Source organism: Bufo bufo, chromosome 8 (assembly GCF_905171765.1).
Source record: "Bufo bufo chromosome 8, aBufBuf1.1, whole genome shotgun sequence".
NCBI lineage: Eukaryota > Metazoa > Chordata > Amphibia > Anura > Bufonidae > Bufo > Bufo bufo.
In genome coordinates, this window is record NC_053396.1 from 132,411,394 (window position 1) to 132,426,363 (window position 14,970).

The 14,970-nt window shown below is 39.6% G+C and overlaps 1 protein-coding gene across 1 annotated transcript in view; it reads right to left on the bottom strand.

Annotated features, from left to right (window-relative positions):
- Positions 1-1,923: 1,923 nt before the first annotated feature.
- Positions 1,924-14,970, bottom strand: part of LOC120977640 — a 111,594-nt gene continuing 98,547 nt past the window's right edge. The window contains exons 19-21 of the mRNA XM_040405655.1: positions 11,180-11,361; positions 10,702-10,811; positions 1,924-2,265 (exon numbers count right to left, since the gene is read on the bottom strand). Of these exons, the coding sequence (XP_040261589.1) occupies positions 2,206-2,265; positions 10,702-10,811; positions 11,180-11,361 (352 nt within the window). The 3' untranslated portion in view covers positions 1,924-2,205. The remainder of the gene's footprint in view (positions 2,266-10,701; positions 10,812-11,179; positions 11,362-14,970) is intronic.

Here is a 14,970-nt window from a genome sequence, read left to right on the forward strand (position 1 = left end):
AGTAATACAGTTGAATATGCAGATGAACACTTCCACAATGTAAGCACTCATTGCCCAAGGCCTTTCCGCTGCCCCCCACTTCTCTCTACCTGGTGCTGCCTGAGGCAATCGCCTCACCTCGCCTCATTGGCGGTGCACCCCTGGCCATTAAGCCTAATAGGCGCTCCTTCTTGGTCTGTACAGATCACTTTACTGCAGTTACCTGCTGTCATTCTAACCTGCCTGTAATTATATCACCTTTGTGTATAGAGAAGACAGGATCCATCATTCACAGATGTCAGAGCTTATCTAGTCCTTCCTTGTACAAGGACCACTACACAGGGCACAGAGCATGCCTAGAAAACTCTCCCATAGAAGTCAACGAAGTCCCCTCCTGACCATTGTGTCTATGTACCATGGGGCTGCTGTAACGCAATTTTCTTAATGCTTTCTAAACAAGAAATCTGTAATCAGAAAATAAAAACATTAGAAAAAAGGGATATGTATCACTATCTGGTTTTAACTGGTAGAAAAAAAATTGGTGACACATTTCCTTTAAGGCATTTAGATTTCCATATATCGCCAAGCTACAGTACGCTGATGACACATTTTCTTTCATGGCTCTAGAAATCCCTTTAATTTTAGGACTGGCTGGGACCTGAGTTTAGGGACCTCCATAAATAGCATTTTCTGATGTGTCACTCTGCTGTGTTAGAAGATATTTTTAGGTGGAATTCACTATCAATCAGTTACGGTAAGTCCAGTCACTACTTTTTCTCAGTGAAATACAGCTTCTCTGGACTTTTCAGTTTAGAAGTTGCTTTTTAGAGGAAACGCAAGCCAAGAAATATTTCTTGCTGCCAATGCAAGTTGTGCAGGTGTCTCAGGAAGAGAGTCCCACTTGTTAAATTGAAAAAAGCAACCCTACTTATCTGATCAGCGTTGTTGTTTCCATTGTTCTTCTCCTTTATAGGACCAGAACTACGGAAATTCTGAATTCAGGACATAACTGACCAGAACAAAGCAAAAAAGAGATCCCTTTGACTATAATGAGGTCCGTTTGGTTTTCATTCAAGATTCTGCTTTTTTAGCAGAGAGAGAAAAAAGTCCAGTACTTTTCTCGCCACAGTTTTTTATGGAATCTGTGACGAGGCCCCGAACGGTGCCTCCATGCAGATGTGAACAAACCCATAGAAGCTTCTTATGTTATTAACATATTTTCATATTTGTGTAATTGACCTGTATCGGTGGCTGAGCAGTGAGAGGTAGCATGGCTGCAAAAAAAGAAATGCTAAAAGAAAAATTGTGTGACTACTCAATCCAGTCATTAGCTGCAATGGAGCAGGTGACTATAATGGTCCATTCACACGTCCGTAGGTGTTTTGCGGCCTGCAAATTCGGATCCGCAAAACACGGACATTGGTAATGTGCGTTCCGCAATTTGTGGACCGCACATCTCTGGGAATATGATAGAAAATGCCTTTTCTTGTCCGCAATTGCGGACAAGAATAGGACATGTTCTATTTTTTTCGGGAACGGAATTGCGTTCCGGCCCCATTGAAAATGAATGGGGTCCGCCAAATCCGGAACGGATCTGGAAAAAAATTGCAGACGTGTGAATGAACCCTTTCCATGCTGGGGAGGAAGTAAGCCACGGACCAGAAGATGGACACTCAGAAGCCAGCGTGGAACAAGTATAATTTTTTCCCTAGCAGAGGAAGGATACGGACATCAGGAAAAAATATTTATTCCTGGACAACCCCTTTAAGCCGGCCATACACATGAGTCAGCTATTGACCGAACACTCTTTTAGCCACTTAGCCATTTTTGCAAACTCCACTATAAACACACAAGTATGCCATGTTTATTTCAATGGGGATAGACTTCACTGTCAATATGGATGGGTTTAGCGACTTTTAAGCTAACACAAGCAAAAACAAAGAATCTTTGGCAATATAAAAGTTTTATTTCTTTACACCCATAAATTAGTACTAAATATGTATCTGTCCCTAAAACAGACTTTGTCCTGTATGTCTGCAAAATAGTCAGGTGTGCCCCGCTGGCATATTGCATTTATTGCCATGATCAACAATAACGCCTTATCACATTATTGCATGTAAACATGAAATGTAAACTGTTTAGTCAGCTGTGACGTCCACAAGGTATTCCAAGGAGTGTCTTATAACTTCAGGAAAACTTTATAGAATGCTTCCACTCAATGTGTTTTTAGGGATTTAAAGTTCTGTCTTCATTAGTGATTATCTTTGTAAGATCCTCTAGAAGCCCCTGAAAATAGAGGAAAAAAACACAATGTAAAGTCAATGAACATGTATGAAACTTATAGCACAGCAAAACATAAAAGTATGTCCTGTGTCTTCATGTACTAATGTCATACAGCTAGCATGCTCCAATAAGCAGTGCCTAAATGGAAATAGGGCGGCCAAGCAGGAGGTGATGTGTACTGGTAATAGTCTTTTATGCCCCAACCTAGCTTGTAATTATTGACTTCTGTATGTAAAGGTGTGGGAATGTAATCTGGGTTGCTGATGGGTAGATAAGTATATATGTTAAAGGGCTGGTCCCACAAAAATATTCAAAAAATTTTAAACCTAGATCTGAGTACTTTGGTAATTGGATGTAAATATAAACTTAGTATGGCCGCTGAGTTATTCAATAAAATGTATCTGTCTAGCGCCACCTGCTGTTTTTTGTATTACTAATCTCTTTGTCCACCTCGCAAAGGTGGTTGCACATGTTCCGTTCCATCATCAACTGCCACCAGCCATATCTTCTGTTAAAAGCTGTAACACTTACAGGGCGAGAGTTGTAGCAAAAAAGTCACATCCCTTGAGTAAGGACATGCTCCGAAGAAAGGAAACACCTCCCAAGCTGCCAGCTTGAAATAAAATCTGGGAGATCTCTGGATCCAGGTACAGGGCTGGTTCTAGTTTTGTTAGAGGAGATTGTCATGTCTTATTTTCATTTACATTAATCATAGGACAACCCCTAGAATAGACTTTTATATTGTAATGGTAGGGGAGAAGGAAGCCAGCCAACTTAGGGTTAAAAGATTTCAGCCAGTTAATGTGGGGTGGGTTACTACTCCAGAGCACTGGTTGGACACTACATCATTTTTGATGGTGTGGCCCAATTGGCTGGGCTCTGGGAGTGATCTAGTGATTTCCAGATTTTTCCATCTGGAAGAGAAACTAAGCGGTGTGGCCCAGCGTTCCGAGGTGTACGTTGCAGGAGTGTGGTGAAAAAGAGGACCTAACAGAAGTCACCGGTTTCATTGGAAGCTGTGGTTATCAGAGAGCAAGCACCGAGAATTGTGGCTAGAAACAGAGCGATTACTGAAATACCACCACGTTGACTGGCATCCTAAACCTCCTGTACCAAGCTCTTGTTTAGTATTTAAGTGTACCGTACCCTCTTCTTGTTACACTGCATCCAAGGCCTGTGGCCTGTGCTCTCTCTGCCTACACCGCCATATTCTGGACCAGCAACTAATTCCTCACATTACATGTATGAAGAAAGAAGTGCAGAGAACAAGATGCCTCCAACTGTCTGCCACAACGCTGGTGACATCAGAAGTTTCAAAAAATAATAATGGGGGTTAATGCAATATATTTTGAGAGCTCTCAAAATATAAAATGAGAACAGAGGGGCGCCAAGTTGGTGGGGCCAGAAAAGAGTAAAGGAAAAAAGGAAAGAAGGCCGGATGATGGTAGGCAGCACAGGTGGTCAGAGTACGGTATAAAACCTGTACATCAGTAGGAGATAAAAAGGTGTTTTGGCTGGAAACAGATGGGTACCTGAGCCCTGAAGGACAGGGCTCAGTGCCACCTCCAATTAGCCAAAAAAATTAGACCAACAGGTAGGAGCCAAACCCATATAGGCGAGTAGTGGTACTATGAAGATCAGTAGTGCCAATAGGAAAAGTAAGATATGAGAGAGTGGATAGGTCAAGGGGCTAACAAAGAATACCCCAATGTCTCAATCTAATTGTAAATCAAGTATACATACATGTATATATGTACATATAAGTAAGAGCCCAATAAAATATTAGGAAATACGTATCCAACACAAGGCTCATCCATACAATTCAGGTGGTATAGTATACATATAATATGTGTAAAAAGCACTCACTTTACTGGGGAGGTTGTCTGTCGGATAACCTTAAGACACCTTCAGACAGAGCCTCCCCGGCCGGGTTCGCTTCAGGAGTGGTATAAATGACGGCAGCAAGAGGTCCAGCTTCTGGTCCTAAATCCTTTTTTTTTTTCATAAAACACACGGCACTCACCGCGTTTCGGGGGTTCAGAACAATAAGCCCCCTTCTTCAGGAGTGATGTAAAGATGTATATAAAAGAATAAAATATAAAGGGCGCTTACAAAGACAGACAAACTGAAAGCGTTTCATGCGCTCTAGGGTGGAATGCAGTGAACACTTCCGGTATCGGAGGTATGTAATAGAAAAAAAAAAAAAGGTGGGAAGCGGAGGAATCGGAAATGGCTCCTGCTTTCCAAAGTGGAACGCAATAGGCCCTTTCCGATATCGCAGATTCCTTTGAGGGGATGGTGAAGTGGAGTGTAAATATTGCTCCATAAATGTTACAGAGGCCTAGGATTAAAAGGACTCTAATCTTCCAGGCCAGATACTATATTAAAAAATGAAAGAGGGACACAAAAGGGGAAAAAAAAAAAAGTAGTCATGTGTAGACTCCACATGATATATATGATTGGTGATAACCAACAATATATAAAATACAATAATAAATCTGTATATCCTTGATAATAGAAAATTTGTGACTATGAAAATTTTGGTAAACCAAGACTAAAAATACATATGTAACTAGAGTTCTGGATCAAATAAAATAAATAAGTGGCTATAAATACATAGCTAAAATCCATAAAAAGAGTGATATTCGTCTACAGTCAGGTCCATAAATATTGGGACATCGACACAATTCTAACATTTTTGGCTCTGTACACCACCACAATGGATTTGAAATGAAACAAAAAAGATGTGCTTTAACTGCAGACTGTCAGCTTTAATTTGAGGGTATTTACATCCAAATCAGGTGAATGGTGTAGGAATTACAACAGTTTGCATATGTGCCTCCCACTTGTTAAGGGACCAAAAGTAATGGGACATAATAATAATAATCCTAAATCAAACTTTCACCTATTAATACTTGGTTGCAAATCCTTTGCAGTCAATTACAGCCTGAAGTCTGGAACGCATAGACATCACCAGACGCTGGGTTTCATCCCTGGTGATGCTCTGCCAGGCCTCTACTGCAACTGTCTTCAGTTCCTGCTTGTTCTTGGGGCATTTTCCCTTCAGTTTTGTCTTCAGCAAGTGAAATGCATGCTCAATCGGATTCAGGTCAGGTGATTGACTTGGCCATTGCATAACATTCAACTTCTTTCCCTTAAAAAACTCTTTGGTTGCTTTTGCAGTATGCTTTGGGACATTGTCTATCTACACTGTGAAGCGCCGTCCAATAAGTTCTGAAGCATTTGGCTGAATATGAGCAGATAATATTGCCCGAAACACTTCAGATCATGAGCAGTTCCTTTCCTTCTACATACTCTTCTCTTCCCATAACTCAGGTACAAGTTGATCTTGGCCTCATCTGTCCATAGGATGTTGTTCCAGAACTGTGAAGGCTTTTTTAGATGTCGTTTGGCAAACTCTAATCTGGCCTTCCTGTTTTTGAGGCTCACCAATGGTTTACATCTTGTGGTGAACCCTCTGTATTCACTCTGGTGAAGTCTTCTCTTGATTGTTGACTTCGACACACATACACCTACCTCCTGGAGAGTGTTCTTGATCTGGCCAACTGTTGTAAAGAGTGTTTTCTTCACCAGGAAAAGAATTCTTCGGTCATCCACCACAGTTGTTTTCCGTGGTCTTCCGGGTCTTTTGGTGTTGCTGAGCTCACCGGTGCATTCCTTCTTTTTAAGAATGTTCCAAACAGTTGTTTTGGCCACGCCTAATGTTTTTGCTATCTCTCTGATGGGTTTTTTTTTTTTTTTTCAGCCTAATGATGGCTTGCTTCACTGATAGTGACAGCTCTTTGGATCTCATCTTGGGAGTTGACAGCAACAGATTTCAAATGCAAATAGCACATTTGAAGTTACAATGAGCAGATAAAAGGTCCAGAGTTAATTGGGATAATGAGGGAATAACACACACCTGGCCATGGAACAGCTGAGAAGCTAATTGTCCCATTACTTTTGGTCCCTTAACAAGTGGGAGGCACATATGCAAACTGTTGTAATTCCTACACCGTTCACCTGATTTGGATGTAAATACCTCAAATTAAAGCTGACAGTCTTCAGTTAAAGCACATCTTGTTCATTTAATTTCAAATCCATTGTGGTGGTGTATAGAGCCAAAAATGTTAGAATTGAGTCGATGTCCCAATATTTATGGACCTGACTGTATATCAAAAAGAGCATGACTGGGTAAAAATAGGTAATAATGATAAAAGAACATATGGATAGCAAAAAATACGTAAAAATGGATATACATATGCTGAATAGTAGACTTCAAAAATAAAACTGAGAGCCTTAGTATTGATGAACGGACATCTGAGCCTTTTTTGGGAATACGGATAGAACTGGATATACAAAGCAAAAATCTCAATAGTTATTGTGTTCCAGGGATTCATTTAGACCGAATGGTATAAGCGTGTTCAAACGAAAAATCCAAAACATTTTCTATTGGCACAATGTTTGGTGTGACTGGGGGACCCATTCAATGGGGGTAACTCTCAGGGAAGAGGGATCACCCTCGTGGGCTGAAGCAAAATGACGTGAGACGCTATGTGTCATCACTTTTCTGGAAATGTTCGAATGATGCTCATTCATTCTCTCACGCAACGTTTGAGAGGTGCGTCCTATATAGAGAGAATCACAGGGGCTTTGTAACAGGTATATAACGTTCGAGGTGCCACAATCGATTTTTTGTTTGATTATAACAATTTCATTATTTGGGGGGACGGTGATTGTTTTAGTGTTATGGGTAATCATGATGCAACATTTGCATCTTCTGTTCTGGCACCTAAAGGATCCTGATTCTTTTTCTAAGGCAATTGGGTTGTCAGTATTGGATTTAAATTTGGGCAAGAAGGTGCTAAGATGTTTTCGATGGTCTTGGCTCGGCGAAAAAATAATCGTCGGAGCTGGGGGAATGGTTTAGCCTAGTATTGGATCTTTTTGCAGAACTGGCCAATGTTTCTCTAATGTTTTTCTAATCAAGGTGTGTTTAGAATTAAATGTTTTTATAAAACTTAAATATCGTGTATTTTTTAATGGGTTGCCTGCCTGTTTTTCTTTTTTAGGTAGCAGGCTCTCTTGCTGAGTAATTTTAAGAACTTTTTTGTAGATTTCTGTAAAAGGCCTTTTGGATAGCCTTTGTCTTTAAATCTGCTGTTCAAGTTTTTAAGTAGTTTTTTTTAGGTCATTATCGTTAGAGCAGTTTCTCCTAATTCTCTTCATTTGGCTAAATGGAATATTCCGTTTTCATTTTTTAAGGTAATAACTGTTAAAATCAAGATAACTGTTGGCATCGACGTTTTTAAAATGAGTTTTGTTTACAATTTTCTTATGACATATGGTGAGATGTAGGTCCCGAAAAAATGCTTCTTTAGAATTGTATTCTGAACTGAAAGCTATTTTCCACTTGTTGGTATTAAGTGCTTTAGTGAAGAGGTTCAGTTCTTCTATTCCTCCTTGTCAGATCATAATAATGTCGTCTATATATCTCCGGTAGAATTTTATATTAGGATGAGAAAGTAATCCAAATCTCTCTTCAAATATACCCATGAATAGATTGGCATATAATGGGGCAAATTTAGTGCCCAGGGCTGTACCTTTAGTCTGGATAAAAAAAAATACTGTTGAAGGTAAAGTAATTGTGTTTGAGGATAAAATCAATTGCTTTGATAAGAAATTCTTTTTGTGAATCAGGAGTTAAAGGGTCTCTTGTCAGGATTTCTGATACTGCTAGAATACCCAGATCGTGTTCAATATTACTATATAGGGATGTTACATCTAAAGTCACCCATATAGAATTCTCTTCCCATTGGAATGATTCTAATAGTTGGATGAGGTGAGAAGTATCCCTGAGATAAGAAGGAAGTTTTGGGACATATCTTTGTAAGTGAAAGTTGACATATGCTGAAAGATTGTATATTAAACAGTTAATACCAGAAATCATAGGTGGTTGGGTCAGGGATTTGTGAATCTTAGGCAGGAAGTAAAAGCGTTAAATGGATGGATGTAACACTTTCAGGAATTCTTTCTTTTTTATCTAAAATACCTATCTCAAAACCCGCCTCTACCAGTTCAAAGAGGAGTTTTTTTTTAAACTGTTAGTGGGGTTCTAAATAATGATTCGATAAAATTCTTGGTCTGAGAGTATTCTCTGTGATTCAGCTAGATATAAATCTGAATCCAGGATCACTACACCACCCCCTTATCAACACTTTTAATTACAATCTTTTTGTTTTGGGTTAGGTTTTTCAAAGCTATTTTTTTCCTATAGTAAGATTGGGCGTGATGTGTAATCTCGTCATAGATCTTTTATTGGTGTTACTATAAACCCCGAAAGCTTCTTTTAGATCATTCATCACCATATTATAATAACTTTCAATGTGTGAAAATAATGAAAGTAAAGGATTTATGAACAGAAGCTGGACCTCTTGCTTCTGTCATTTATACCACTCCTGAAGCGAACCCGGCCAGGGAGGATCTGTCTGAAGGTGTCTTGAGGTTATCCGACAGACAACCTCCCCAGTAAAGTGAGTGCTTTTTACACATATTATATGTATACTATATCACCTGAATTGTATGGTTGAGCCTTGTGTTGTATACCACACATATTTTATTGGGCTCTTACTAATATATGTAACGCCCCAGAGTGGCATTACCACCTTTTTGTAGCCTCTACTATCTTTTGTGGTAGATCCTGTGTCATCGTATATATTTTCATTGTTATATCCTGCATAATGTGTATGTATATTTCCTTACAAACGACTGTTTCTATTTAATGTGCTTGGTCTACCAGCAGATGGCAGCAATCTTGGCAGAGCTAGTTTCCCTGGAGTGGGACCTTCTAGTCTTTTCCAGCCCTCTCTAAAGAGGGAGGAGTTCAATGTTAGTGAAGGAGAGAGTAGCTTAACCCCTGTAAGGGGAAGCAGCAGGCCCTCGTTCCTCCTGGACGAGCCTGCAGAAGGCAGTCTAGCCTACCCCATCTTGGGGAGACGTTGTTAGTAGCTTACCCCCTGTAAGGGGAAGGCTGTGTTCCAACCAGCAGAGCACTGTCTGCTCTGCTAGGTCAAAGAAAGAGAAGTAGAGAGCTTCAGAGCCAGTAGGAGAGATTCCCTGGATATAGATCAAGATAAATAGAAAGATACAGATAAAGAGAAAGACCAAAGTCAGACTTCCGAAAGCTAAGTTGCAGTTTACAGCAGAAGAGGAAAAGTTCCTATTTAATCCAGCTAACATAGCGGAGCTGAGGGAGTACAGATGTAGCAGACCTGATAGTGTTTGCCTGCCAAAAGTTAAACCAAAGTATGCTGGTGACCAAGGTAAAGTTGGAAGATTGTTCTCTGATGCAATTTAAATCAAGTAAAGCTGTTTTCAACTTTAATACAAGTCTCAACTCCATTTATTCTACTCAATCTTCAACTGTTCACCCTATTTGCACTGCTTCGGACGACTACGCCAGGGGTTCCGGGATCTTCAGGTAGGAGCACTGTGACAAGTGCTAAAGCCGCACCTAAAGGACACTATAGGCAACCCTTATACCACTCAGGAATTCATGCACTGGGTTCCACCATCGCCTTCTACATAGGGGTCCCCCATTGCTGAAATGCAACTGGCGTCACGACAAAGACTCTAAGAACTCACATAACACCTGTGGAAGAGACCCCTAGCCTCGGTCTAGTTCGTTGCATATGTACACATTATAGGCTGGTTTGTTTTTACTTAAGAAATCTCCACTAACTTGGACCTATTTACTTATATCTATGTTTATACGTTGTTTCATTCAACTTGTATCCATCTGAACCTATATACTTGATTTACAATTAGATTGAGACATTGGGGTTTTCTTTGTTAGCCCCTTGACCTATCCACTCTCTCATATCTTACTTTTTCTATTTGCACTACTTATCTTCATAGTATCACTACTCGCCTATATGGGTTTGGCGCCTACCAGTTGGTCAAATTTTTTTGGCTGATTGGAGGTGGCACTGAGCCCTGTCCTTCAGGGCTCAGGTGCCCATACGTTTCCAAACAAAACACCTTTTTATCTCCTACTGACATCAGAAGTTTTACAGCCAAAGAATAGTAATAAGTCACAAAACTACCTAGACTTCAAGCGATAATGTCATGCATACATGCCTTTCTATCAATTGTTTTCTCCTTGGAGCAGTGTAAAGGAGCCATAAGAAGTGACAGGTCCTTTTTTGATGAGCCCTATCCACAGTTAAACATGTCATAGTTGTTTATGTGAAGAGAGCTACTGAATTAAATGCTTTTATCTGATATTTAAGTATATAACATGGTCTGTGGTAGAGTTTTAGATATATTCCATATAATGAGCCAATTTGAGAGCAAAGTTTATAAAAAGTTGTGACCCAGGGCTGTAAATAAACCATGCACATTACATCTGTTTCTAGTACTGTATGTAAAGTTACTCACATATATAGTCTCTTTGTTTGCCAATGGGTCTTTCAGAGCCTGGTGGGATGTCTTCAAATTCTTCATAATCTCCTTCTTGACAAAGAACTTGACAAAAGGATTCAGCAGTCCTGCAAGAGTTCAATTATTAGGATCACCAAAGATTCATTATAAAGCTCCTCATCACCAAATTAAAGAAAATTAATTATTAGTCCTTGACTTATCCTCTACTGTCAAGGTATGATATTATTAGTTATTATTAGTCTCTTTTTAGGAAACTGGCAGAGAACCAAAATGCCCAACATGCCTTCCCGTGTTGCTGCATAACTAAGCAGAAAGGACACTCAAGAGCTTGACAAAACCATTTAGATTAATCTTTCCATGAATTAATATAACTAAGAATTTCTCTTGACTGAAGGTGAAAATGTAAGTATGTTAATCCGGGGGGGGGGGGGGGGGGGGATATTAATCTTTAACCCATATTCCTGATGCAACGTACCTTGGACTTTATTTTTTAGGAGATCTAATGCCTTAGACTGTAGAGCATCTGGTGTCAGCTCTAGTGGGCGTACTTCAGAAGTTAGAAGTTCAGCAACTTGATCCAAGTACCAGATAATATGTTCCTCTGCATATATGTTTGGTATGCTGCTTAGTATAGATTTACTCAGATTCTTCAGAAAGCTTCAAAAGATAAGAAATGTAATTTACGGAGTGGTAAAAATTAGTGATGAGCAGTTTTCTGAGACTGGAGAAAATGGTTGGCAGCAACTTTTGTGACTGAGGAAGAACTCCTGATCACTGCAAGTAATTTTACATTACGACACTGTTTTTGATTTCACCTGCATCGGAGAACAATAGTTTTATATGCAGTGCCCACTAACTATCTGTATTATATATATGAGCTAACTATCTAATGTAATTGAATAAGGAATAGGATCCAGATGAAAGCACAGAGCACTGCAATGTCACTGCTCTCTTCTCTCAGAACTGCTAAAAAACTGTAGAAAATGGCTGCTGGGGAGTTTCTTATAAATTTTCTTTATTTTAGGAAAGTGCATGAAATACATGCGTCAGAGTTAATTCACTCCAACTGTTACATAAACAAGAGATAAAGATCAGGTTTACACTTCCACATTCGTATGGTAGCATAAAATGTTACATAAACTAAAACATTTTATAAAGTAGAACTATAAAGTAAAAGGTTGGGTATGAGAAAGGGTAACGGTAGAGAGGGTAGGGTAAGAGGGAAAGTGAGGGTGGGAGGAAGGGAATGAGGGGGAGAAAGCAAAAATATGGAAAAGTACCAGTCACTTAAGAGAAACATTAATATCTTAAGTATCTCAAGCATGAGCGTATAATATTTCTATACTGTATCTATGAGCCAAGAGTTTCTTATATAGTAAGGGGTAGGCAACTTTCCTATTGGTTGCTAGGGATGTTGCTAAGCTCAGACAAAGATATTGCAGCCTTCTCATTGGCCCACAAGCAAGAAGCAGGGAGGGTACTGATGAAAAAAAATCTAGAATATTCGCGATTACGAAGATATAGCACAATATTTTGAATCTTCATGAATTCTCGAAGTGCCGATATTCACAATAAAAATTTGCGATTAAAATATTCGCAATCAACACTAGTAGAAATTTAGTTAGGAACTGAGTTAACTATAGATATATGCAGATTACTGGACAGGAATTACAGTTTAAAGAGACTGTCACCTTCGACCACCCCTATAAACTACAGTAAAGAGTTAGTAGTAAAAAGGATGCAGAATTCCAATCGTGCACCTGCAAACTGCCCATGCAACTCACAGGAGAACACATGAGTGTACACATCATGCAGAGGACTCCAGGACTCCTCTCTCTGCATCTCTCAGCTATCTGGAGTTTGAATGGAGAAGCACTGAGCATGCTCGACCACTGCTCCATTCAAACAGGGGACCCTAGACTGATCTAATCAACATCAAGGTAACAGTTATCCTCTGTCTAGTGTACAAGGGATAACTCTTTATTACTGGAATACCTCTTTGAAGGGAGTAACCTCCAAAATTGTTTCAATGTAAGCATAACACAATGTAGGGTAGATGCCCTGAAATCACTGAGCGCAATGGTAATCTACTAGGCAATGCTATCAATTCATATCACAGAGGATAATTAACTAAAACTTAACTTTTAATAAATACACACATAAAAAGCCTCCATAAAGAGCCGCGATAAATCCCAGAGTGCAAAACGGTCATTAAATTGCTATATATATATATATATATATATATATATATATATATATACATACATACGGCACCTATGAATTAGGTGTCAATGACCAAGGATGAAAAATGGCTGAGACCATGGGAAAAAATGTGCCTAAAGGAAACTGTCCCTAGGCTTTCCTTTATTCTGTCTCAGTCGAGAGATGTTCTTAAATGGTAAGTACACTCTGTCCCCGTACCTAATCCTATTGTGTCCTTTAATACCCTATTTTGTATATAAAGATAACGTAGTCCCAGGTCCCGTAGTACATATAGGATCCTTACAGATAGAGAGTTGATATGGAGAACCCCATTGGACCAACCATGTGTCCAATAACAGGGATGAGAGGACTCCACAAAGCGAGATGACTGCTCCTTATGTAGCCTTTTTATGTGTGTATTTATTAAAAGTTAAGTTTTAGGTAATTGTCCTATGTGATATGCCCTGAAATATAACCATATACACTGTGTGCAGAATTATTAGGCAAATGAGTATTTTGACCACATCATCCTCTTTATGCATGTTGTCTTACTCCAAGCTGTATAGGCTCGAAAGCCTACTACCAATTAAGCATATTAGGTGATGTGCATCTCTGTAATGAGAAGGGGTGTGGTCTAATGATATCAACACCCTATATCAGGTGTGCATAATTATTAGGCAACTTCCTTTCCTTTGGCAAAATGGGTCAAAAGAAGGACTTGACAGGCTCAGAAAAGTCAAAAATAGTGAGATATCTTGCAGAGGGATGCAGCACTCTTAAAATTGCAAAGCTTCTGAAGCGTGATCATCGAACAATCAAGCGTTTCATTCAAAATAGTCAACAGGGTCGCAAGAAGCGTGTGGAAAAACCAAGGCGCAAAATAACTGCCCATGAACTGAGAAAAGTCAAGCTTGCAGCTGCCAAGATGCCACTTGCCACCAGTTTGGCCATATTTCAGAGCTGCAACATCACTGGAGTGCCCAAAAGCACAAGGTGTGCAATACTCAGAGACATGGCCAAGGTAAGAAAGGCTGAAAGACGACCACCACTGAACAAGACACACAAGCTGAAACGTCAAGACTGGGCCAAGAAATATCTCAAGACTGATTTTTCTAAGGTTTTATGGACTGATGAAATGAGAGTGAGTCTTGATGGGCCAGATGGATGGGCCCGTGGCTGGATTGGTAAAGGGCAGAGAGCTCCAGTCCGACTCAGACGCCAGCAAGGTGGAGGTGGAGTACTGGTTTGGGCTGGTATCATCAAAGATGAGCTTGTGGGGCCTTTTCGGGTTGAGGATGGAGTCAAGCTCAATTCCCAGTCCTACTGCCAGTTTCTGGAAGACACCTTCTTCAAGCAGTGGTACAGGAAGAAGTCTGCATCCTTCAAGAAAAACATGATTTTCATGCAGGACAATGCTCCATCACACGCGTCCAAGTACTCCACAGCGTGGCTGGCAAGAAAGGGTATAAAAGAAGAAAATCTAATGACATGGCCTCCTTATTCACCTGATCTGAACCCCATTGAGAACCTGTGGTCCATCATCAAATGTGAGATTTACAAGGAGGGAAAACAGTACACCTCTCTGAACAGTGTCTGGGAGGCTGTGGTTGCTGCTGCACGCAATGTTGATGGTGAACAGATCAAAACACTGACAGAATCCATGGATGGCAGGCTTTTGAGTGTCCTTGCAAAGAAAGGTGGCTATATTGGTCACTGATTAGTTTTTGTTTTGTTTTTGAAGGTCAGAAATGTATATTTGTGAATGTTGAGATGTTATATTGGTTTCACTGGTAAAAATAAATAATTGAAATGGGTATATATTTGTTTTTTGTTAAGTTGCCTAATAATTATGCACAGTAATAGTCACCTGCACACACAGATATCCCCCTAAAATAGCTAAAACTAAAAACAAACTAAAAACTACTTCCAAAAATATTCAGCTTTGATATTAATGAGTTTTTTGGGTTCATTGAGAACATGGTTGTTGTTCAATAATAAAATTAATCCTCAAAAATACAACTTGCCTAATAATTCTGCACTCCCTGTATTTCTTGTAAAAACCTG